Source organism: Solanum dulcamara, chromosome 5 (assembly GCF_947179165.1).
Source record: "Solanum dulcamara chromosome 5, daSolDulc1.2, whole genome shotgun sequence".
NCBI lineage: Eukaryota > Viridiplantae > Streptophyta > Magnoliopsida > Solanales > Solanaceae > Solanum > Solanum dulcamara.
The window spans coordinates 78577058-78603723 of NC_077241.1; the positions used below are offsets into that span (position 1 = coordinate 78577058).

Sequence of the window (26666 nt, forward strand, 5' to 3'; positions counted from 1 at the left end):
GACATAAATTAGATAACTCTATCCATCAAATCTTGAACCAAATGAAAAATATCACATCACATTTTTACCTCCCCAAAATTATGAAAACGTCATGGTTCTCAACTTAGAGGAAACAAAAAAGAAGAAAGGGCCTTACTTTGACCATTTTCTTGAGCTGGCTCGTACATGACAAGCTATTGACATTCCTCTTCGTGCAGGACAACACACTCCCATTATAAATTAAGTAATAATATAAGTATAAAGCTGACAGAGATACAAATATTTTCTATTAATAAAGTATGGAGAGCCATCAACTCCGAAAAATTTTATTCTCTCGACCCAGCAAACTCAGGGTTCCAGTAACTTACACTTATTGTTGGAACATTGAAAATGAAAATATAATGCATATGCTTAATGCTAAAATGTTGAAGAAATACCCCTTTAACACGAGTCCAATACAGTGTTCTAATAGTGTATAAGCACAACAGGGCACAGAAAAAGGAAATAGTATACGAACAAAGCAACAATAACTTATCCGCTCAGGCGCCATTTTCAGAATCCCAAGAGTCGCGAGCAAAAGGTGATAGATACATTGATGCTTCCCATGCATTAGACAGCAACTTGACTGAATAGACACTTGCGAATCTGAATGCAGATACAGATTGATTAACACAAACAAAATATTAATATTGCCACAATTTTACAAAGTGCAATTGTTGGAAACCAATGGAGCTAACATGTGAGAAATACAGTACCACTTGTCTAATGGAGACAAATCGAAGGATGGAGATACAGTAAAGTAGGTTATGGTTTGTTTGTTTTTTCTTTTTTTATAACAGATTAACAGTAGCATTCGAAACAGCTTGCATCTCCACTCAACTTATTCCACCGGGATACCTTTTACCTCCCACCAACACAGGTACTGGGTAAACTTTGTCATGATGGCTTACATATATAGGAAGAAATAAGTAGGGCATGCTCATAATATAACCAAATTAAAGGACACAGCTATAGCTAAAAGTAGGAGATTTCCTCTTGCTCTCACCCATACTTCTTATGAAGACTAGAAAAGGTCAAACTCATCTTACTGGAAAAAAGTGATCTTTCTTTCTCATTCAACACATGTTCTCTGGTATTGTTGATGTGGTTATTTTTTTATTTTATTTTTTTGAGAAGGTAACATTTGTTTATATTCATTGAACCAGTACATGGGTTGCACTGAAAACCATGTTTACAGCTTGTCAAAAAAGTAAGAAAACTGAATCTGAATCCTAACAGGAACCTAGGATATCAACAACGGATTCAGTGTCCTCTAAATCCATCTGTTTGCACCAGAAGCAAAAAGATCTTTTGAAGATCAAAGCTCTTGCTCTCAAAACATCTAGCATTTCTTTCTTTCCAAACAGTCCACCAAATACAGGCTGGAAAATCCTCCATCTATCTCTATCTGCAGCTCCCACCCCTACTTCTCCCCAACTGTACAAAAGATGTATGATTCTGTTAGGCATAGCCCAAGCAAAACCCCTGAGACTAATGGAAATCCTCCACAGCTGGGATGCTATTCTGCACTGGAGAAACAGATGATTGACTGTCTAAATGTGGTTATCTACGTCATAGTGTTTCCCTACCTCAAACAGGCTGAATTACCTATTTGTGGTTGGGGTGTGTGTGGGTTGGGGCGCATTAATACTTAATTTTCCATAGTCTAACATCATCAGACTTGCCCCCATCACTACCTAAGTTATGCACCAGGAACAACATAAAGAAGATGACTAAAGTTTTTTTAAGTTTAAACCGTATTGGTAGGAGGTAGAAATTATCTATAACTTAGTTGAAACTTGAAAGTACTACAGAATGTTTATAACTTGCTGGGAAAAATTTAATCCACTAAGATGCCTATCAAAGCAAGGAACATGTAAGATTTTGTAGCTCATTTGCTTGACATCTAAAAATAGAAGGGATCTACTACAGAGAGCTGAAGTTAATAGGTGGGCCACAAGTATGTAAAACATGGGTAGAACCATGAACGAGAATTAGAAATTTGACAACATCAATAGGAAATTTTCAAAAATACAAAAGGACTGAGGAGCAGAAAGTACCTCTGGTAGCTTCTTACGGAACACAACTTCTAATCTGGCGTCAAGTGTATTTTCACATACAATTTTTCCATCTCGAGAAGCCAAGACTACTCCTCCAGCGCTGTGGCATAGAAAGAGAGAGAGGGAGAGATCAATAATGGTACCTAAATAGATTCTACAAGCTTGAGTGCTTTAACCTCCTCCCAAGAGCAATGATACATGGAAAGAGAGAGAAACAAAAGGCCGATCCAAGTCCAACTGCACATGAGTCCACTCCATCTAATGGAGCGCCAATTTGAGAACTATGAGCTTTTTAAAGTTTCCTATTGAAAGTAAGAACAAATGAAGCAGTGTACCAGGAACGGCCATGAGCATTGTTCTGTGATGGAGCCGGTGGAAGGTAGATCTGGTCAACTATGACCTCAGGTGCGTGAACTTGAGTCTTCCCTGCATACTCCTCCTTTGCTGCATCCAAGATATCTTCTACCAAGGAAACATCATCTTCCCGACAACGTAGTAGGACAGAAGGCTCTTTAAGTCTGAGTAAACTCTGCAGCACAAAGAGTTGTTTTTAAGTTATGCCCACAGAAGGTAGCAATATATGTCCCAAAAGTCACCTAGAAATGTAGAGAAAAACATAAACTTTGTAGCAACTTTGGCACAGCACTCAACACTTACTAAGAAAATGTGATAACCTTCATATTATCCCTAAAAGAATGTGAACCAGCTTAAGATTCTGAAAATAAAACATCAACTTCCAGAGGATTCAACTTGAAGGTAGAAGCAATAACAGATTTTATTTCAGGCTCAGGCTATTCAAATGATACTCTACCACGCCTACAATATATCTTCACTTCTAAACATTCTAATGCACAATCAGAACTTCATACAAGAAATCACATGAGAAGTCATACGAAAATAGATTGTCTTTCATAAAATAGTCTGTTCATTTTCTAAGATACAAAGTTTGTTCTGCCAACTCCAGTAAGAGAAAAAAGAGGAGGTGGGGACAGAAAACTAATACAGCTAATTGCTGTCAGCCAAAGTACCTGAACAATAAGATCTTGCAGAAGCTTCTTATAGATATGGTGGTTGTGGTGATGGCTGACATTTAAAAGTTCCTTTGATGCTGCCTCATTCATGGAGCTGACTAAGTCATCCTGAGCTTGAAGAACCTTGATTCGAGAGGCATTGAGCTGCATGGAGTACTCACTGCAAATACATTATCAAGAAACTTTAAACACTATACTTTGCCCAAACAAAATTGAAATTGGATTACTTTAACCACAGAAAATGTTTGTGTTCACATAATAATAGCAGCAAAACAATTTTAGAGAATCAACTTTAGACTAAAAATGCAATGAAATACGTTAAAAGATGGTTTTTATAGGCTAAGTGGAGTCACTTAAAAATCGATCTTTCAATAAAGATCAGTTGGATCGACTATATGAATTACTTCAGCTGTTCGGAAAATTTTACTTGATATAACAACAACAACATGCCCAATGTAAATCCCATAGGTGGGGTCTAGGAAGGCTAGAGTGTACGCAGACCTTACCTCTAGCTCGTGGAGGTAGACAGGCTGTTTTTGGAAGCCCGTCAGCTCGAGTAACGCACATCAAAGTAGTTTAAAAAAGTAAAATACAGAAGTAAAGAGGACATAACAAATAATACGGAATATGACTTTTAGCATATGTCAAGGCCAAAACACTCCCACAAATACAGTTGTTACCAGAAATATTTTACCCAATCAATGCCCATTAAAATGAGCAATATAGAATGTACGTCAATGAAGATACAGACTTAATTTGCAGTTCAAGTGCCAATAAATGGAGCTAAACAAGAAGAAACCCCGACATACTAAAAAGATAAAGGAAACTACTCAACTGCAAACATAGATCTTTTTTATAGAAGTGGTCAACTGAAACCATAGATCATACAGTTAATCCACTGAATAGACTGATGATGTCATGCAAAATGGAGGAGTAGCTATTACAGTTATGAGTCAACAGCATTACAATAACGTCTGTTCAACCTCATAATCACGGAGAAACAAATAAAACCACTTGAACAATTCCAACTTCCAAGTAAATTTCAGACTCCATTTCGTTATCTGTTTTATTTTGGTAATATGTGTGTGAGAGCCTCGGAAGACCACAAATCCAGACAGATCTGTGATCTTAAATCTTTCTCATACCATAATTTATAGCATAATCTTTTTTTAATGACTGGTGTCAAAGTTGGATGAAAGCCGCTATACAAACCAAATTGGGGAAATTACATTTTCTTGCGAACATCAACTTGTTTCTCCTTACGCTCATATTCCTGTCTGATCTTCTTCTTCTCCGCTTCCACTAACTGCAACTTCTCAATGTTGAACTCCTAAAACAATCACAAATTCGGAGTGCTCATTAACACTCTAACAACAGAATCAGTATGAATGCATTATTATTACTCTAAGACAAGATAAAAATAATTAGTGAACTCCATTTTACTTAAAGATGAGCATAATAATAATGGCTTACTTCTTCGCACATCTTACTCTAAGAACAGCAGATACATCTATGACTAAACTCAAATTAACTTCAAATTTGTAGTATAGATTTTATAATTAAGGTTTAGTACTTTGGAGCAAACGTTATTACTTTGAGAACAAGAGATAGACTGACTACCAAACTGAAATCAACTCCAAGCGGATCAATAGCCTGTTTAACCAGACTTCTAAAATCAACTTATTTGAAAAGTGTTTTTTCTAAAAAATACTTTTGGTAAGAAGCAATTTGTGTTTGGACAATAAATTTAAAAGGCACTTTTAAGCAACAATTAGTGTTTGATGGAACTTTTTAAAAGTTTTTTAAGTGTACTTTTCTCAAAAGTGGTTTTAGGGAAAAGCTACTTTTTTAGCTTCCAAAAAAAGGCTTATGTTACTCTCCAGAAGCACTTATTTTCTCCCAAAGTTTGGCCAAACTCACTTTTTTAAAAATAAGCATTTTTGGCATCCCAAAAGCTTGGCCAAACAGGCTATAAGTTATGTACACTGTTAATGTGAAGATTTTCTTATACTATCGGTGTATTTTGACCTTTTATAGAAGATTTCTTCCCCTTTTTTTTTAAGGTTAGCAGTTAAGGTTTGTATAAAATATTACTTGCAGCTGCCTTTTAAGTGACTTGATGTCGTCCATGCATAGAACTTATACATTTTATATTAAGGCTTACTTCTCGGCTGCATAAATAATTACTCTACGACTAAATTAGACTCTACAACACTGGAGCATATTTTGAATAATGCTTGCTTCTTTGATGTGCACATTATTACCCTAAAACAAAACTAAATTCAACATCAATCCATGTTTTGTATTAGTAAGGCTTACTTCTTTGATGCACACATTATTACTCTATAGCAAAATTTAACTTCAACATTAGATCAAACTATGAATAACTAAGGTTTACTTACATTATTACTCTAAAACTAAATTAACTTCAACATCAAGCCATGTCATGTATTGTTGAGGCTTACTTCTTCAATGAGCACATTATTAGTGATTAAAAGCTATTTTGATTTAAAAGCGTGTAAAATAAGTCAATCCAAACAGACTCTTACTCTATAACTAACATTAAATTCAAAATTAGAGCATATTGTAGAAAAATTAAGGTTTACACTTCTTCAATTCTTCACAACATTACTCCAAAACTAAATTAACTTCAACATCAAGCCATTGATTTGTATTAGTAAGCTAACATTATTACTCTATAACTAAATTTAACCTCAAATTAGAACATATTTTTAAATAATTAAGGTTTACTTCTTCAATGCTTCACATTATTACTCTAACTAAATTAACTTCAACATCAAGCCATGATTTGTATTAGTAAGGCTTACATACTTACTGAATGACTAAATTAAGTTCAAAATTATAGCATATCTTCGAATAACTTAAGTTTACTTCTTCGATCCTTCGCATTATTACTCATAGATATGATTAAAACTGAAGTCAGTTCAAAAATTGGTGAATAGTAAATAATTAGGGCATACTTCTTCTGCGGAGACGGAGATCTCATTGGCTTTTTCTTCGGCTTCCTGACGGATGAATCTAACCATCTGCTGGATCTGCTTTGATACATCTGCATCGTTCATCTTCGCAACTTTGGATCGGAGAAGAAATTTGTATTAGAGTGAAGAATTCTGATGTTAGCGAAATGGGAAACTAGTAAGAGATACTTTATGGAGGATAATTTGTGGAGGAGTCGTCTTATTGGCTCTCTGATGAATTCACATGAGTCACGTCTCCGATTTTTATAGGTCGCAATGTGCCAGCAACACACATCGCATCAAGTCGCTATATGATTGAAGAAGATTATAAAGTATGGTTATGAATATCTTTTAATTTGTTTGTTTGATTTTAATTTTAATAATATTTTTAAAAAATAAATTATATTTTAAATTAAATATATTAAAATAGCTTTTAATTTCGTGATATTAAACATATTATAGTGAAACGTAAAATTGATGAGTTTTAATAAAAATTGAAAAAAAAAGATTAATAAAAAAATAAAACAAACAAATTGATATGTATAGAGTGCTAAAATATAATTTTTTTTACGTACTCGAACTATTGATTGTTTCAATTAAAAATATGTTAAAATATTTTTATTAAAAACTTTTGATTCAAATTTTGAAAGGAGAAAAAAAAAATGTCATCTTATTTATTTGTATACATTAGTCTTAAATGGATCATACTGAAGTTCTACATCATATTGAAACTAATGCATATGGTTAACTCATCATGTGTTCAAATATTTAACTGAAATAAGCATAGTTCGAATGTCTAAATGATATTTAATAATAAATTTAAGAGCTTTTTAATGTATTAAATCTTTTTATTTTAGGAATAATTATTGTTATATCTCAAAAATATATATATATTTATCATTGGATACCTCGTTACTTTTATACCCATTGTTTTTAACTATGTCATGCATTTGATACCATGAGAGTACATAAAATACTAGGATAGTATCAAACAATTTTGCTAAAGTACTGTCTTTTCCTTCTTGATACCATCAGAGTATGGTATCAAAGAGACACAAGGGAAGGGCACTGACGTAAATACACATTTAATACCATGAGAGTATATATATATATTCTGATAATATCAAGAATGAAGAGACAGTGATTTAGCGAAACAGCTTGATAACATCAGAGTATAATATACTTTGATGGTATCAAAAAGGAGTAGTGATACTGACGTCAGTGTGACGTCATGCACGAAATTAAAAGGGAGAAAGTGAGGTAAGAGAGTAAATAGTTTGGACAAAGAATCCATTAAAAGTAAATAATTTGAATTTGGTTCAATTTCAATAAATAATTTCAAAATTAGTCTATTTTATTTAGTTTTCACTCTATTTTATGAGTCATCTCTATTATAACAAATACTTCTCAAATTCAATTGATTTGAGATGAAAGTGTTGCTGATTAGAAGAATCCACATGCCTAGCTTAGGAAGTTTCCTTCACATGGTCGCTTGTTCTTAAATAGATGTTTTTTTCCCCAAAATATGCAATTTTGTCCGTAAAGCTTTTAATTATGTGTATTTTTATGAGAAATTCAAAAAATATGCAAAAGTATATATATATATGTGTATGTGATTTACCTGAGTTATCGATATAATCAACAATATAAGAAATATTGTTAGCTTAAATCATTTTTTCCAAATTAACTTTATAAATTGTCAGTAAAAAACTCAAGTTTTATAATTATATGCTTTTAATGCTCACAACAAAACTAACATAAATGAACTAAATTAATGAGCTAAAAATAATATATCCTCTGTAATTTCACGCAGCGAGGAGATTGATGATGATATCACACATCGTATTGAGGCAACGTGGATGAAATAGAGGCTCGCTTTCGGTGTGTTATGTGACAAGAAGGTGCCACCACAACTTAAGGGCAAGTTCTACAAAGTGGTGGTTAGACCGGCTATGTTATATGGGGCGGAGTGTTGGCCAGTTAAGACATCTCACGTTCAAAAGATGAAAGTTTCGGAAATGAGAATGTTGAGATGGATGTGTGGGCATACCAGGAGATATAGGATTAGAAATGAGGCTATTCGGGACAAGGTAGGAGTGGCCTCGGTGGAAGACAAGATGCGAAAAATGCGACTGAGATGGTTTGGGCACGTGAAGAGGAGAGACACAGATGCCCCAGTGCGAAGGTGTGAGAGGTTGGCCATGGATTGTTTCAGAAAAGATAGGGGTAGGCCGAAGAAATATTGAGGAGATGTGATTAGACAGGACATGACTCAGTTACAACTTACCGAGGACATGACCTTAGATAGGAGGGTGTGGATGACCCACATTAGGGTAGAAGGCTAGTTCATAGTCTCGTTATTCTTCCTTTTTAGTAGGCGTATTAACGCACTATAACTCCATGTGGTCTGATTTTTGTTATTATCTATTACTTTCTGTACTTTGATTTGCTCTATTTTATCTGGATTGCTTTCGTTATTTTACTTTGCCATAACGCTTTCTACTTCTTATCCTATCTGACTTCTTTTTATGATTTTAATGAGCCGAGAGTCTTTCGAAAACAGCCGTCCTACCTTGATAAGAGTCAGGTCTGTGTACACTTTATCCTTCCCAGACCCCACGTTGTGGGATTTCACTGGGTTATTGTTGTTGTATTCTCTGAAATTTCACAAGTCTGATATAAAATAATATCTTACCCCTATATTGTGAGATAAAGATTTTCGATAGACATTATTATTGAAAAGATATAATATTTTTATTTCTCTTTTGAGATATCTTTGTCTATTAAAAGATAGGACGACAATAATTTACAAGTTGCATTTCAAAAGTGCAAATACAAATTATATTTTTTAAATACGATTTAAACCAATACAACTATAAATTATATTTTAAAAATACAATTAAACCAACGTCGTCTCCGAAAGATTCACTTAATCATTAACTCAAAAAACATATAAATAACACAACACATATATGTTCCTCATATTTGAAATAATTCAGCAATTTCATGTGCAATATCACTTATTCAATTTTTTTTGTAATTCTTTACTAATGTTTGTCAATTGGTCACTTGTTATACGTGCAGGGACAATAAAATTAAGTTAAATTTTGAGTGTATTGTTTATTCAATATGGCCATATGATATAAGAAAGAAATTTCAATTTTTGAAAAAATTATAGAACATTTAAGTACCTACCAAAATTATTGTCCTTTTTTGGTTACAACATCTCAATCTTATATTCTCCATACCTTAAAACCCAAAAACTAAAATTAAAAATAAAAATCCCAAATTGACAATTGGATCGAAAACCTCGGCAACTCAATCAGCTCCGATCAGTCGAAATTCGACGGACTCCGATACTCATCGCCATATTTTCGGCCGCCGACGAGGACTGCTCCGTCGGAGCTGACGCTGTAGAAGAAATGAATAGCCGGGGCTCTTCCAACCGGCTATCATCCACCTCCAATTTCCTATCTCGAATGTCGTTTCTAATGCTCTCTATGTTCTCTACTATGGCTGCTGTTTATGTCGCCGGCAGGTTGCTCTCTCTCTCTCTCTCTCTCTCTCTCTTTTGTATATATATATATGTCCATGCATAAATGCACAGTTTCCTCTTTTTTTGGTTTGTTTATTTATTACATTGCTAGTGTCGTGAAAATTTGTTTTTTAACATATTTAATAGTAAGCTGCATTGGCCTATGCGAGCTTTGCTAAGAGGAGCCACGTATTTAGTCCTTGATAACGGGGTGTAGTTGATTAATTGAATGATTTCTCTCATCATTTGTTGTTTATTGTGTTGTTGTTACTGTTTTTTTATTAGTTGCTACGTTTCCTTCACTGTCATTTTGCCTTTTCATACCTACTTTGATTTGTTGTACTTGAGTTGAGTTCCTCCGGAAACAACCTCTCTACCTCCACGAGGTAGGGCTAAGGTGCATACACTTTACCCTCTCCATATTTCACTTGTGGGATTTCAGTGGGTATGTTGTTGTTGATAATTAACTGTGGCAACTGGTAAATGCGTAATTGGCAGGTTGTGGCTGGACTCGGAGAATAGAGTATATATTATTCAAGAGCTTGATAGGAGAACCGGACAGGTATTTTCACTTGAATAGTAGTATTGTTCTATTCATGTGGTAGGTAAAGCTGATTTTCCCCCAAATTCTCCAGTAATCTTTGTTTTAGTAAGTTGTTATATGTAGAATCAGATAGGCTCTACAAAGATCGAGGTGGATATCATGTCAGGATTATAATAACTGACTATGAGGTAGTCGTGTTGGTCTGAATATAGAATATGGTTAATATGATTGATTATAAAGAAAATCCAAGGTTCCACATTATCAAATGTTAACTAGCCCTCTGTATTGGTTGGTGAAGAGTGCATTTCCTTCACGTAAGATTCAACATCGTCACAAGTTTACTTGGGCTAATCTGCTAGAACTTCACCCAAGTCGAGGAACCCCCATACTGTGCACCAATAAGATCACCAAAAGCCTTTTATGTGCTAGTTTTTGCTAGTTGTTCTAGTAACACAAATGAATAGAACTCAGAAACAGGAAGAAATTCTATTGCTTATTAGTATGACATAGTTATGTCAGATTATGCACCAAAACCCTTTTACATGAAATACCTTGGTTTTATTGCTATTTAAGGGCTACAGGGAAGCTACAAGAGTCATTTTTGTCCTATATTCACCTGAAAATTCATTCATGAGAGGAATCCCAAGGTGAATGGTACTGTACTGTGCAGGCTAGCCCTTCTAAAAAGCTGTTGTTGCCTAGGCCTGTTTATGCTTGATGTGACAAGAGTCATTTTTGTCCTATATTCACCTGAAAATTCATTCATGAGAGGAATCCCAAGGTGAATGGTACTGTACTGTGCAGGCTAGCCCTTCTAAAAAGCTGTTGTTGCCTAGGCCTGTTTATGCTTGATATCTGATGTAAACTTACACTAATAAATATTCTTTGTTCAATTACAAGGTTTTTGTCAAATAGTGTACTTAAAACAAGGGTTTTTTTTCCAGATAGTTTGATGAAGTTGGCATTGAGATCTCAAATTTTTGGTGTTTCATTGGTCCTGAGTTGAGCCCTGAGATGCTAATGTTATATCAAAAAGTTATAGGCATACTTATCTTCCTTTACAGGGCCGTTCAGCTATATCCGTAGATGATACACTGAAGATCATAACCTGCAGGTTAGATGATTGTATTGAATTTCAGTCTTTATTTTGAGGGAATTTCTCTTCATATTGGAATTTTATACTGGGATTATACAGGCTGATGATTTCTTTGCCAGGGAACAACAGAAGAGGCTAGCTGCACTTCAGATGGAACTGGGCAAAGCCAGTCAGGAAGGTTTTGTGTCAAAGCATCTACTGGATAACAATGAGAAGGATTCAAAGAAAAAGCTTCTAGTTGTTATAGGTGTCTCTACCAATTTTAGCAACAAGAAAAACAGAGATGCAATTCGTAAAGCATGGATGCCTAGTGGTTTGGCTGTCTTTTTCTCTCCCCTTTTTCTTGATTTCTTTTGGTAGGCCTTGTGAAGCTAAAATTGAACCAATTCGACAAGATGCTGAAGTTATATTTCAGCTCACTTTGCTGATGCAATTATTGTCTGTTGAACACATTTAGACTAGATTGCTGTGGAATTCCGTAGCAATATCATTGATCTTGTCTTAATCAGAAATATCTGCAGTATAATTGCTGTCATGTGGAGTTAACTTTTGAAACAACTGATTTCATTCTAAATTTATAAGCTATTTTTGGCAGGTCCTGCTCGTAAAAAATTAGAGGAGGAGAAAGGTATCGTAATTCGATTCGTCATAGGAAGAAGGTATCTGCCTTGATAAATCTGAACTAAATAAAGGATACACCATAATGCTCTTTGAAAAAAAGGTACTAGACGTTTCTTCCAATCAGGTTACTTACTCGAATTTACACCTCATGGCTCATGCAGTTCAAATCGTGGAGACAGTTCAGATAGAGCCATTGATGATGAAAGCAGGCATTCCAATGACTTCATCATTCTTGTATGTGCAGCTTTTGCATTCTATTTCTTCCAAACATAGTTTCTTGTTATCAACTAAAGACAGCAATTTTATAACCATAAAAGAAACAAACTTTGAGAATATTAAATTAACTGAGAGTTGTTAGTCGTTCTAACCTATCAAAATAGATTAAATCTTCTTGGGTTATACACATCCTTCCTCTACCACAGAAAGAAATAGTAATAAATACAGGGTAATCAAATCCCACTTCCTTTTTGAAAAAAATGACCTTTTCAAATAAATAAATGGGTATCAATAATGTTGTTATATGTTAGCACACTCATGTCATGCGAGCTTATTTGTATGTCTTTATATGTATATCTTACCATTCTGAAAATCAGATTACTATGCTGTGTAATCTAGTTCTTGTTGTACATGTCTACAAAACTCGGTATGCGAATATTATTTTCTTCCTGAGCAGAATGATCATGTGGAATCCCCTAAAGAACAATCAAAGAAGACAAAGTCATTTTTTGCCCATGCTGTTGAACATTGGGATGCTGAGTTTTATGCCAAGGTCAACGACAATGTCTATGTTAATTTAGGTACACAGTATTAGTAGCCTCCAATATGTACATTAGTGTATCTGTTGTTCTATGTAGTCTGTGCTTTGCTCATTTCTTTCCATTTTCTATAATTTAATTTTCTTTCCATTTAAGAAACTGTTATGGTAGGTTTGAAGTCATCAAATTCTTTAGACTCTTTTAAGTGTAGGAAAGAGATTGCTAAAGAATTTCCTAATGTATGTCAGCATTGGCATGTTGAATCTGGAAATGACAATGAGATAAAGAACAGAAAGAAGTTGTACCCAGATGATTTTGTATTTTGATTCTCGTCAAGCTGTAGGCTTCTCAAAGAGTCAATAAGGGTTTTACATAAATCATAAAAAATGTACAAAAGCAAGCCAGTGTTGAAGTGGTGTCATGTACCTAAAATATTTTAGGCATGGTGCCTGTTTGTGGCCGGCCAGGTCTAACTTGATTTCCCTGAGGGAGCAGAAATAGAATTGGCCATATTGTGTCAAAGTTGTTCAAAAGAAAAGTTGCCTCATTTTACAAAGCTTCCTCCAGAATGAAGCCTTTTGAATTACGACTTGGAGAGTTCAAACAACTACCGTGAGTTCATTATATCACTGTTTCTTTTGGTTAAATAAAGTATACAATAACTTTAAATAGAAAATCACTGTCTATTTATTTAATAAATTGTATCAAGATGCCAATGAAAAATCTTGTTGGATCTTCTTACTCTCTACTCTCTAACCATCTGGCGAAACTGATTGGAGATGATCCCTTTAGCTACTATAATCCTAGTGATAAAATCTGGATTGGCTATGTCTTTCACAGAAAATTGCAACACCATAACCAATGAAACATAATATTATAACGACATATCTATGATGTTCTTTGCTGTGTTCTTAACCTGTTGACATGTTCTTATGTTTTAAAAATATGTGCCTTATGCTTATTGGCTTTAGTTTATCCACAGATGCTATTGGAGCAGTACTTACCAGCTATTTGGATAAGCCTCGTGTCTACATAGGGTGTATGAAATCTGGCGAAGTTTTTGCACAGCCGTGAGTTTGTCCTGTTTATTGGATGATGCTGTTTTGCTGAAAGAGTCATCTGAAAATATTAGTTCTTCATAACCTAATTTTGTTTCTTATTCACAGGGAACAGAAATGGTACGAGCCAGAGTGGTGGAAATTTGGGGATGGAAAATCGTGAGTACTTCTGCACTATTTACTGAAATCATCTGGCTGAAGCAAACAGTGCTAGATATACTGCAGAGATCCACTGCTGCATTTGTTGTAGTTATACCTCTTCTCTGGCTATTGCTAATTGCTTGTGAGTCTTTGTTGGAAATATTGATCGTACATAATTTATATCTCAGAGTCAGCCCTCACATACTGAGCGAAAGAAGGACATTTTTGGGATAGAACTTATACAAGAAATATATTAGTTATGGTTTCTGACATATATATGTTCCAAACAAAAATGAAGATACACTGTTTCAAAGATTCAAGTAAAATAAATATATGAGTATTGCAAAAGAGGAGAATTCCATTATGTTTCGAGGATACTCTTCCTCCTTGTTACTGCATTTTCTTTGAAAAAACACTTCTTTATGAGCTTCCTTCTTTAATCCCCCTTTCAAGGCCGATCATTAAAATGTTAAGAAAAGTAGTGACGTATGTTATTTTTAAAAAATTGTTTTTTTTTGAGTTCGTTGAACCGAGGGTCTTTCGGAACAGTCCCCAGACTCCACCTGGTGGGGATTTCACTAGGTATGTTGTTGTTGTTGTTGGATTGATATCTTCTTCCTTTTTCTCTTTCATTATCTTTTGTGTTAGCAAACTTGACGAGTGCTAATTTCATTAGTTATGTTAATATTTGTTGGAGAAGTTGAAAGTATTTGCGAATGGATTACTTAATGTTTAACTGCCAGCAGGAAGGACACTGTTGACCTGTTTTTTCGACTTTCTTGCTATCATCATGGTTTTGGGGAATTAGGTTTGCTTTGTATTATGAAGAAGCAGTATTTGGATTGCATTTAAGGCTTCTGCAGCTTCCTGAACTCCAACACTTGCTATTTTGATCTGTGATGCAGGAAGGGAGAGATTACTCTCCCTTTTAGGGCTGATATCCAGTGACTTTACAGTCTAAAATAGAGGTGTATTGACTGGATAATTTAACTGATGGTAATATTAGTAAAAGGCTTGCCAATAGATGGGTAAGTTTAGGAAAGTCGAAGTCTATTTTTTTTGGAACATACAGCAAACTTCCATCATGTAACTTTGATGTTATTCTTGCCATTAGGAGACTAAGAACTACAAGATATGTAGATGTGTGACAATGTGGTAATTCTCTATCCTAGTGGGTTGTAGAAAGTGAACTTAGTAACTGTGGCACTTACATGTTTCATTACTAAGAAAATCTGGATATGGATATCAAGCATTTAAAATACTGTGCTCATGCTTGATGGTTAGGAGGCAAGATTGAGAAATTACTTCCATTACATAATCACTTGTTACCGAAGTATGCATCTGTCTCAGATACACAACCAAGGTTGGGGAGCTTCTTGAAATGCAGTCCCACCCACCCCTAGCCCCACCCCTCCCCCAAGCCCCCCAAGAAAAAAGAAAAAGAAAGAATAGATATGTACTCATGATTTTTCTGGTCATGCTGTTATTCTGCTGATATGAATCCGGCATGACGTGTCAACATCTGCATGCTGATGAATTCTTCAACTTGTTTAGATGTTAATTCTTTCATCTTTTTTGTACTCTTTCGCAACCAGATACTTTAGGCATGCTTCCGGTGAAATATTTGCTATATCGAAGGCCTTGGCGCAATTTATTTCTATCAACAGGTAAAATATGTGGAATTGACTATTTATCAGAAGAAATGTGGATTAGCATTATGTTTCTATTGCATGTTGAAGTAGCAAAGGCTGAGGTGCCAAGAACATTGAGCTCGGATTCTACTCTCAGTGAAGGGTCGCTTTTGTTTGTAACATGTGGTTGCTTCTCCATGATTGTTTCCATGTTAGATTGATCGTGTCTGTTAGTAGGTTGTCTTTTATGCACATCACTCCACTTAAAAACTAAAAAGAAAAAACGAAGTCATATGTTTCCATCAATTGTGATGGCAATAGTAAAATGGTTACTGTTTTGTCTCCCTCCACTTTGTAGATCAATACTTCGCACATATGCTCATGATGATGTTAGTGCTGGATCCTGGTTCATCGGCCTTGATGTGAAGCATGTTGATGAAGGGAAGTTTTGCTGCTCTTCCTGGTCTTCAGGTCTCTCTCTCTCTCTCTCTCTCTCTCCTCTCTCCCTCCATAGGAAATAGGAGGGAAAAAAAAAGAAATTGGTGCTTCCTTTTGCAGCAGTTATTGATTGTATAACAAATTGCTGTCTCCATATGGGTTGTGGATTGTTTTATCTAGGAGGTTCTACTGGAGTATCTGTAATTCAAGTAGAAAAATTGTTAGTTCCTATTGGAATTGATAATTAGAGAGCTATTATTTATGACTAAATTTTTCCTCTTTTAAAATATAGATGATAGAGTGGTTTGAGTATACTGAGAATTATTTTAAGGAAAAAGAAGGTTTTCACACACGGACATCATTGTCATAATATACCGATAACACTGTCCTTGTGTGAAAAAAGAGGAGCCTTGGAGTAACTGGTAAAGTTGTTGTCGTGTGACCAAGAGGTCACGGGTTTAAGCCTTGGAAACAGCCTCTAGCAGAAATGCAAGGTAAGACTGCGTACAATAGGCCCTGGTGGTCGGTCCTTCCCTGGACCCTGTACATAACAAGAGCTTTAGTGCACCGGGCTGCTCTTTACTGTCCTTGTGTGAAAGCTTGTATAAACTTAGTCGGAAACTTTTGGAGTAAATTTTACCTACTTCCCATTTTTTTTCCTTCTAGAACTGATCCACTTTGAAGTGAATGGTAGAAGAGACCAATCTTGGTACTAGAAAAGGAACTTAAGGCAATTGTATTAAGAGGGGTGGAGAAAAAAAACTAGGCCAGCCGAAGTTATCTCCTGTCCTTATTTAGGGAATTGTTTTGAGGTCAATTATTTTGTTGTTCTCATCAAGCTTAGGTCATTTTGCTCTCTTGCCTGATGAGTTCAGACATATAGATATAGTTTGGTATTATCTTGAAAGTCGAGAGATGCTCTATACAATTACGTAGCAGAATCAGTAAATAACTTGAAAAAAATGAGGAGGAAAAAGAAGAACGAATTTACTGCTGGTGTTACGCTCCTCCTCCTTGTGACATCATGGTACTAAATGGCTCTTTTTTTTTTAGGATTTGTATGTGCAGCAGCTTGATTGGATTTCCTCTTTTAGTACATACAGAGAATCAGTCACTGGAGATCATTCAATTTGTGAAGACCAGATCATTTTTTCTGCACTTTGCTTTTGGGGCCCTGTACAAAGGTGCTTGAAGTTTTTAACTCCAATCGTGAAGAGCTCCGTGGTAGAGAAAGCACACACCTTAGTTCGTGACATCACCATGCCCTCGAGGAATGTACAGAGGGTTCTTGGAGTGTAGGGACTATGGTCAGAAAAATTCCTTGCATGATGATGTATTCATAGAGTGCACATTGTCCATTATTTAATCATGATATCATTTTTATGGAGATATAAAGTTTGTTGAACTATGTGGGAATTATTGAATCTCTTAAGATTGCTTCAATAGCAATTTCAAATATGACATTATGCATGTTGAATTCTTGGCTTGTGCAGAACTAACTGCCATGTACTACAGTTAAACCTCGTTACATTACGGCGTTTATTTGAAAATTTCATGACTGCCATAGCGAGTAATTTTACAAAGAGTGTAGCGCCATAAAGAATGTTACTATTGTTATAGATAGAATGTTATCATAGAGAAGTAAAATATAACATGAAAAATCAATTCAAGAGAAAATCAGACCATTATAGTAAAATGTTATTGTAACAAACAACTATTATAACGAAGTTTGAATGTATTTTGTCTCAGAAATTAGCAAACTTGACTAGTTTGATGTTCTATTCAATAGTGTCTTCTGTTGTGGATGTCCCAATTCTCAATATCAGTTTTTTTTTCTCATGTCAGCTATGTCCTCTTCTTGATCTTTAGACAAACCATGAATTTACAAGGTTTAACATCAGATGGATTACTATTTTAAGGGATTCTTTTACAACCAATGAATTTACAAGGTTTAACATCAGATGGATTACTATTTTAAGGGATTCTTTTACAACCAAGAAATCAGTCAGGATCAGTGGCACATGGTTCAAAACTCGATGGATAATGAATTCATTTTTTTAATCATACTTTACTTAAATATTACATGTATATTTTGTATGGAGCAAGAATCAAACCCGTAATATGTGTGTAACTCACCTCTATCCTTCTTTTCTTAATTACCAAACTTTTATCTATGGCACAATTTGAATTCATGATGTGCATTTAACTCACATATTACATGTTCTTAGCATTGTATCAAATCAAGATTCCTCAGCTTGGAATTAAATTTTCTTTTAGAGATTTGAGAATGACACCACATCTACAAAACGTGTAAATTGTAATTGTGCATATTAGTCAATTGATGAAAAGATCTAATTATCAAAAAAAATTTGGAAAAGGTCTAAAAGATGTTATGGACAGGCATAATGTCACTTCTGTTTTTACTCAGTCTCATTTATTGCTCTTGTAGATCAATTCATCAACTATGTCTTAATTCTAATAAAAAAATTAGTTGGTGTTCGGGACCATAAAAAATTATTCCCTCGATATTTGTATTAAATCATATTAATTTATGAGAAAATTATGCGGATAAACAAACATATATTAGTTAATTAGCTAATTTAGCTATAATTTTAATTAATTATGACTCGCGACAAGCATCTAGCTGTAATTACAGTTTGAATTTTGTATAATTCGCGGGATTATATAGTTGAGTTTTGTATAATTCGCGCGATTTATACAAACGTTGTACGCGAATCGAATTGTATAGCGAAATATACAAACACTACAAATTGTATAGCGAATTATACAAACGTTGTGCATGAATTTTACAGTGAAATATACAAACATTATACAAAAAAAATGAATTATATGGAGAATTATACAAAAGTACACAAATATTGCGTTAATTATACAAACGCTGCTATAACTATATCTATGAATTGTAATTAGTAAACTATAACTATGAAGCATAATTAAGATATTTTTAAATGGCTAATAAATCATTAATGTATTCCTTTATTTAAGCTTGAGATAATGCAAAAGCTTATGTAAGAGCAGCTTTTGTGGCTATTCTAGAGACACTTTTTTTTATAAAATTCTCATATTTATTATGATGGGGTAAGTGATGTTTTGTGAATTTTGTCACTTGGCTATGGAGATGGCCCCAATTTTTTCTGTTGGAATGGCTATGGAGTTTGGCATTTTTCCTCAATCCAAGCATTTGTCCCCATCTCTTTTTTGTTGGTTAGCTAAAAAGTTTATGTATAAATCACCATTTAAATATAAATAATAAACGAAAACAAAATTTATATATGCTTTTTTGATAAGGTCGGCTTCCTAGTTCTGCCTCAGAATTTAACTGAACCCAATAATTTTGATACAAAGCATAGACATATAAAATAATTACTAAAATTTTAATAAATATTAAATTTGATTCATTTGAATTTTATTGAATATGTTGTTGTTGTTATATTTATTTTTTAATTAATAATTTTAAAAGTATAATTAATTCAACCATACCCATTTAAAGATTGAATCTGTTAAATCGAACTAGGTAGAAACATCCCCCTTTGCAAAAAAATTACTAGTTAAATATTGTTTTGTAGCTAAATTTTAATTATTTGACAACTACTTTTTATTCTACTTATGAAAATGATGCCTTTTGCTTTGGAAATATTGAAAAATCAAGGTCAAATAGTATTGTAAAAAATTGCAAAAGAAAAAAAGATCATAGAAGTCAACTTAGGACACATAATTAGATAGCAGAAAAAATAAAGGACATTCAGTGATATTTACGATAAATGGGCTAATTATTTACAAATAGCAATAATTGAGATATGATTAAATCCAATTATTGACTATCTCTTGTTCAAGAAAATTCTATTTCAGTGCTCTTAATAAATTCTAGATATACTTCATCAATTATAAAAAAAAATAATCTTTACTGACAAGTGCTTAAAACATGTTGGAGCCACCTGCTAGCCATCCAAGTTCTATAGTCAAAAAATTGGTTTTGGATGGCCACGCAGGCCAGAGAGTAAAGTCGTTTTTAATATAAAATATTTTATTAATAAAGTGGATTTTTATAAACACAAATTCATATTAGTCAAGTCATTAAAATGGATATTAAAAAAGGAAACGGAAAATATAGATAGATATTTCAATAACTATATCCCTACTAATTCAAATCAAATTCCTCCCCTCCTTGGAATTGACTCATATCATATTAAATCTACGAAAATAAATTAGACAGTTATTGAAAAAAAATAAGTAAAAAAAAAGGCTATACAATAATAATAATTTATTCAGTATAATTTCATGAGTTGAGTTTAAAGAGGGTGATGTGTATGCAAATTTTATCTTTGCCTTATAAAAACGGAAAGGTTGTTTCCAAAAAAAACATCGACTAAAGAATTAAAAGTAAATTTGAAAAATAAATAAATTACAGTAGCAAAAAGAATCATATTAAAAGCACTAAAGAAAAAAAAAAGGCTACACCAACTAACAAACTGAAGTGAATGATAAAAAGCTTAAATAGAGAACTAAAAATGTAAGATTTTTCGTGTGAATTCAGATTAATTGAGTATTAACACAAGAAGATATAATTAGATATTTCAACAACTATATGCTACCTACTAACTACAAAAGGTTAGTTAAAAAGTCAAGGATAGTGTTTTTAATCTAGACATCCTTAATTATGTTCAAAATCATGATCCAAGAAATTCCTAGGATGCTTAAAATAGAGATTAAGGCATGAAATGACAAAAAAAAGTCATAAAGGTTGGCGATAAGAACGATTACAAGAATGAAATTATCCTTAATATTTGAGAGTTAATTTATAGTCATTATGAATAAAAAAAAAGAAAAAACAAGACTCATATGAAAATTTCCCCCAAAAAGGTTGTAATTAAATCACTATGATAAATTTTTTTGTAAATATTGATTTTTTTTTTGTATTACCATAGTCAAAATTGATGTTGTAACAAATTAAGATTTAATAATGTTTTTTATTATTATTGAGAGATAGCCAAAGTTTCTTCTTAATTAAATATTTTAGGTTTTCCCTCAATCAACCTCCAAAAAAACACACAAGCATTATTACTTGTTATAGAGTGATAAATACTTTTTCATATGTAATTAGAGCTTTCGAGTTCAAACTTAAGGTATGGAATTATTAATTTTTTTTTTGAAATTTTTTCAATGTGAATTTAAATTTAGTCTTCCAATTAAAATATATTGAGCGGGAAATTAAAGGTTAAAAAGGAAAAGTCAACAGAACATATATTTTGACCATAATTGGCCGTTAATTCAGGTAATCAACGTCAAATTAAGTGTGGAAATGACAAATTCTCAGCTTTCATAATATAATGTAATGTACATACATTTATGCTCCATATTTTTCTGTTCAAATATCTGACTTTTCTCAATATTAATTTCTTTAATAGCTGCAAATAAGTCCAAAGAGTCATTATGACAAAAGAAGGAAAAAAAAATCACTATTCCTTTTTAAATATTCCTATTTGAAGAAATAATTAGTTAGAGAATTTTTGGTTCTTGATTTGAATCTTCCCTTGTTTGTTCTTGAAATTCTACACAATTATAGATACTTGGGGTTGCTTCATTTTTGGAACAAAAGTAAAAAAGTTCAAATCTTTTTGAGTAAAACAGGGGATTTCTTTCTTTTTATGGTCATTAATAATTTCCTCAAGAAAGATAAATTGGGTATTGAATTAGTGGTGAAGAAAAGTTCAGTTAGTTAGGATTTTGGTATACTTTTCACGGGAAAACTGGGATTGTCACAAGGAAAAAGTACCAATTTTCAACTGCTTTGAGTAATTGCAGCTCAAGTGTTGTTTTGTCTCAATTAGAAATTTGTATAAAAGTTGGAGGATTTATGCTGTGTTTTATCAGAGAAAAACACAAGTTAGTTCTGATATCCAATTTGTGTTCTTGAAATGGATCATTCTGCAGCAGATAGGGATTATAAAGCTGTAGAAATTGCAAAGGATAAGAATGGGGTTGGTCAAGTTTTGCTTCGAAATCTACGTGGCGCTTCTGTTCGAGTTAGTTTACTTTTGAGATTAATTTTTTGTGTTTGTATTGAAGGCTAAGTTTGTGGATTTCAATACTCTATGTGTTTAAGATAATTTATAAATATTTTTGTATTGTTTTATGTATCCAGGTTAGCCTGCATGGAGGACAGGTTCTTTCATGGAAGACTGACCATGGTGAAGAATTACTTTTTATAAGCAGCAAGGTACATTTCTGAAGCCAATTGTGCTGAAACAATCATTCCTTGTTGTTCTAATTTTGTCTTTCTTCTCAATGTGATTTATGGGGGGAAATCTTGTAAGTAGCGGTGAAGTCAGAATTTAGCGTTGTGAGTTCAGTATGAGCATGATTGTATATGCATACAATTCAAATCTTTTTGGGCATATACTGATATACATACATAATTCGAGCTGAAACAGAAGCCTCCTAGATCTGCCTAGTTTTGCAAGACTCGTATTTCCACTAATCGGAAAAACAGTCTCTCTATCTCCATAAGGTAGTGGTGAGGTCTGCGTACATTCTACCCTCCTCAGACCCCACTAGTGGGATTTCACTGGGTATGTTGTTGTTGTTGCAATGAAAACTGCATTTGGTTCATGTTGAATTACTGTTTTGAGCTTCTTCGAAATTATTGTTGATGAAATGTGAGTATCGTTTTGTTAGAATTTCTGCTACATGGTGAGTTTCTTCATCTCATTTCACCCCCTTCAGAATCCTCAGATTCTAGTCCTGCATCAAGGTGGTTTCTTGAGTTTGACTTGTTAAAAAGTCGAATGTAAGAAAAGCTTGTAAACTGAAGAGAAGAAAGGAGCTAAAATGTGTGAAACAAAGAATTTGTTTCCTATGTGAAAACTGATAGCTTGCTCTCCTTTATGCGTTTTAGGCAACTTTTAAGCCGCCAACAGCTGTGAGGGGAGGGATTCCAATTTGTTTTCCTCAGGTAACGCGGTAGTTGTCTTTATGCTTTTATGTTCCTCTTAAAATATGCTCACACTGATCTTTTCGAAATGTGGCTGATGTGTATTTATACTTCTGAAGTTTGGAAACCGGGGCTCCCTTGAGCAACATGGATTTGCCAGAAATAGGATGTGGGTCATTGACGATAATCCTCCCCCACTGCACCCCAATGATTCCCATGGCAAAACATACATGGACTTACTACTTAAATCGTCTGATGATGATCTTAAAGTCTGGCCTCATGGGTACGAACTTTATAATCCATTTCTTTTCTTAATAGGCAACATAGTTATATTGTTGCGAAACCTAGTTATAACTATTAAATGTTTGAATAATATACTAGTAAATTTTCAGCTAGTGATGTTAGTCCTATCTTTTCTCTTTCTCCAGTTTTGAATTCCGCCTGAGAGTGGCTCTGGCTTTTGATGGATCTCTTACCCTGACATCACGCATCAGGAATGTCAATTGCAAGCCTTTTAGTTTCTCCATTGCATACCATACTTATTTTTCTGTCTCAGATATCAGGTAACTGTCATAAACATTTGTTACTGAAGGATTCTTTTGAACAAAATGATGGTTTTCCGTCTCTAGCTTCGACTAATAGAAAAATTGCTATCTAGTAATGAGGAGTATCTACAGTCAAACTTTCTATCAGAACGCAAGAATAAGATTAGTTGTTTATAATTTAAACGTAGAGCATACACCCTTTTGTTGCTTTCATAACTTCTGGAGCACAATGGTGTAGCCCCCCCCCCCCCCATACACATAGCAGGACAGCAGGATGAATATGTTTTCACCCTTCTGATCTGTCAACAACAAAAGATTGTTGTTCCGATTTATAAGCCCACTAGGTATATTGTATTGGTAAAGTCTTATTATGTCTTGTTATTCTTCTACTTCCATATGTTTGAATAAACTTTTGAGTTTCATGACGTATTCATACAGTCTGCCTTGGATGGAAAACTAAGCTAAACTAACTGCTCTTATGTGACAGTGAAGTGAGAGTGGAAGGGTTGGAGACTCTTGACTACCTGGACAACTTGTGCAACAGAGAACGTTTCACAGAGCAAGGAGATGCCTTAACATTTGAATCCGAGGTAAATTACAGCATATGTCCTATCAAACTCACATGACATAGTTCAATAAGGTGTTCCCAAATATTCGGCTATTAGTCAGTGGGTAAATTTCACATATGGTCACCTAGCTATTACTTTTTTTTCACAAAAATCAGTTGACGATCATTTACAAAAATCTTAACTTTGAGTATACTAACACAAAAATCACACAACCTGAAAATACTAACTTTCCAGTTGATAACTCATTTGCTTTTTTAAAAAAAATATATATGTAATAAATAAAAATCAATTAAAAATCTCTGATCCAACCCGATCCAAAACCCAAAATCCACATGAAGAAAGTAAAATATCAAAAGAACTGACAGGCCTCAGAAAAATTAGGTTGAAACTTTGTTGCCTCCTCCCTAAATTTCAACAGCGTTTTTGAGGAGTGCAGTTCTGTTCCGTTCTTTTAATATATTCTTCTTTCTTCATATGGATTTTGGGTTTTGGGTAGGGTCAGCGCTTTTTAATTGAATTTTATTTGTTAGATTTTAAAAAAAGAGAGAGTAAAACACGAGTTATCCATCGGAAAGTTGGTATTTTCAGGTTGTGTTATTTTTGTATCAGTACACTCAAAAGTTTAGTGATTTTTGTGTTAGAAATGATAGATAAGTGACTTTTGTGAAAAATATCTTCTCTTTGCTATTGCTTAATAGTTTTGGCTCCTAAGTGGGTGAGAACCGAGTAGACTTCTATTGATTCTCCACCCATCCATCTACCTTCCCACTCTTTTGAGCATGCATATTATTGTGGTATTGCTTTGTGTTACTAATCCAGTACAAGGTGTGAGCCACAGTATATTTTTCGCCCCTCTCCTCATTTGTTTTAAATATGTATAGTAAGCAGCCGCTTATGCTGGTTCTCTAAGCATGATGTTAGCTGCAGATCATTTCTGTGGGTTATGATCCCTGAGAGCTTACTATTTAATTATGGTAACGTTCTTGTTCCAATATAGCAAGTCATACCATGCCTCAGCTTCTGTCTCTTCCTTTTAATAAAAATTGACCCAAAAGAAATAAGTAGAAATGAAATGAACGATTATAGTAGATCAATGCCTGCCTTGTTTGGATAATAATCTGTGGGAGAAAATTATTTGTTGAACTTGATTCATGTTTTTGTTTCCTAGAACAATTAATGAGTTTGTAATTTCACCTTTTCCAAAAATTCTTTTTTGGTAGGTGGATCGAGTTTATCTTAGTTCATCTGATGTGATAGCAGTTTTCGATCACGAGAAAAAGAGGACTTTTCTGATAAAGAAAGAAGGACTTCCTGATGTTGGTGAGCTCAACTATACTTTTGCATTTATTTATTTGGAACAAAACCAAGGAAAAAGTGAGAAGTATATCTACAGCATATGAGCATATTCAGGGACCACCAAAGCATTAGGAAGATTGTCATTAATTGCAAATATTAGATGATTTTCTTTATAAGAACATTAAAGTTCATGTTGAAAAACTGAAAATGTAGAGAAACAAAGATAAGAGAGAAAAATAGATCCATTAGACAAGTACAGTCCTCGGGCGGGTTTCCGAGCAACAATACTAATTTTGTATATGTAATCCCTTTGTGGAGTTGATTTCTCAAAAGTTCACTCAACTAAGAGTTATTATCTCAGAAAGTAACTTTCTTTGTTGAAGAAAATTAGAATCAAGAAGAAATGTGACTTTCTGAGATAATAAACCCTCTCTTTGTGGAACAAAGTTACTAAGAGTCTAAGACTATTGAGATGAACAGGTAAGCATCTAGCGCTAAAAAACAATTATGTGTTAGGTAAGTGTTGGAACTGATAATAAGTAGGGTCTTTTCATGAGATAAATTCATCATTTTTTTTCTTAGATTTGGGTAGTCTGGTGTACCCAACCCTTGTATGGTAACTTAAAAACATTGGACATCTTCAGTTAGTAATCTAGTTACTCGACATGTTCTGTTTGTAATCTAGTTACTGCATCTTTTCCTGTCTGATTGTCGTTCAACAATCTACATTAACCTATTACAGTGGTTTGGAATCCATGGGAGAAGAAATCTAAAGCCATTGCAGATCTTGGAGATGAAGAGTACAAGCATATGCTTTGTGTAGACGGAGCAGCTATCGAGAAACCAATCACCTTGAAGCCAGGTGAAGAATGGACCGGAAGGTTGGAACTGTCTGTCACGCCTACAAGTTGAAGGATCACTCAAATCTCACGTCCCAAGTTAAATACATGGTTCGTGCACAACACAACCAACTAATTAGTGAACGTATGACCTCCTTAATATTAGCAGCGAAGTCATACACTAAGAGCCAATATTAATGTTCTTTTATTGGTGTGAAATTAGTAGTGTACTTAGTTGATTGATGTTTAAAAGTTCCAATTGTCATTCTTGTGTAAGTGTACATCACACAATACATGTAATGGAAGTGGGGAAAGGTCATTTATAATGTTTCCCCAAACTGTTGTAATTTGAATGAATCTGTTTATAATTGCAGAAATGAATGTTGTACTCACCTTTATATCACAAAATTTGCTGGTTAGATATAGCTTTGGCATTGTCCCCATGTCTCCTTTTTGTTAGTTAGCTAAAAATTTATGTAGAAGTCATCATTTAAAAAGAAATAATGATTTGGTTCAATCGGTGGTGTATGTTATTTACGGATGACATAGTACTGATTGA

At 33.9% G+C, this 26666-nt stretch overlaps 3 protein-coding genes across 3 annotated transcripts; 2 read left to right on the forward strand and 1 right to left on the reverse strand.

The window, feature by feature from the left end:
- Positions 1 to 261: 261 nt before the first annotated feature.
- On the reverse strand, positions 262 to 6356 carry LOC129890128 (V-type proton ATPase subunit E). The gene is made up of 6 exons (XM_055965668.1): positions 6091 to 6356; positions 4339 to 4439; positions 3107 to 3269; positions 2414 to 2607; positions 2079 to 2178; positions 262 to 624 (listed from the first exon to the last, which is right to left on the reverse strand). Exons 1-6 carry the CDS (start codon positions 6190 to 6192, stop codon positions 589 to 591), a joined length of 696 nt encoding a protein of 231 aa, XP_055821643.1. The 5' UTR covers positions 6193 to 6356; the 3' UTR covers positions 262 to 588.
- Positions 6357 to 9277: 2921 nt separating this feature from the next.
- On the forward strand, positions 9278 to 17372 carry LOC129890129 (hydroxyproline O-galactosyltransferase HPGT1-like). The gene is made up of 12 exons (XM_055965669.1): positions 9278 to 9625; positions 10121 to 10184; positions 11231 to 11280; positions 11382 to 11575; positions 11858 to 11921; positions 12045 to 12117; positions 12557 to 12680; positions 13621 to 13708; positions 13805 to 13855; positions 15433 to 15504; positions 15827 to 15939; positions 16960 to 17372. The coding sequence occupies exons 1-12, from the start codon at positions 9510 to 9512 to the stop codon at positions 16980 to 16982; spliced, it is 1032 nt and encodes a 343-aa protein (XP_055821644.1). The 5' UTR covers positions 9278 to 9509; the 3' UTR covers positions 16983 to 17372.
- Positions 17373 to 21320: 3948 nt separating this feature from the next.
- On the forward strand, positions 21321 to 26499 carry LOC129890130 (putative glucose-6-phosphate 1-epimerase). Its single transcript, XM_055965670.1, has 8 exons — positions 21321 to 21950; positions 22070 to 22144; positions 22823 to 22879; positions 22978 to 23141; positions 23287 to 23421; positions 23891 to 23993; positions 25193 to 25292; positions 26011 to 26499. The coding sequence occupies exons 1-8, from the start codon at positions 21843 to 21845 to the stop codon at positions 26178 to 26180; spliced, it is 912 nt and encodes a 303-aa protein (XP_055821645.1). The 5' UTR covers positions 21321 to 21842; the 3' UTR covers positions 26181 to 26499.
- Positions 26500 to 26666: the final 167 nt, after the last annotated feature.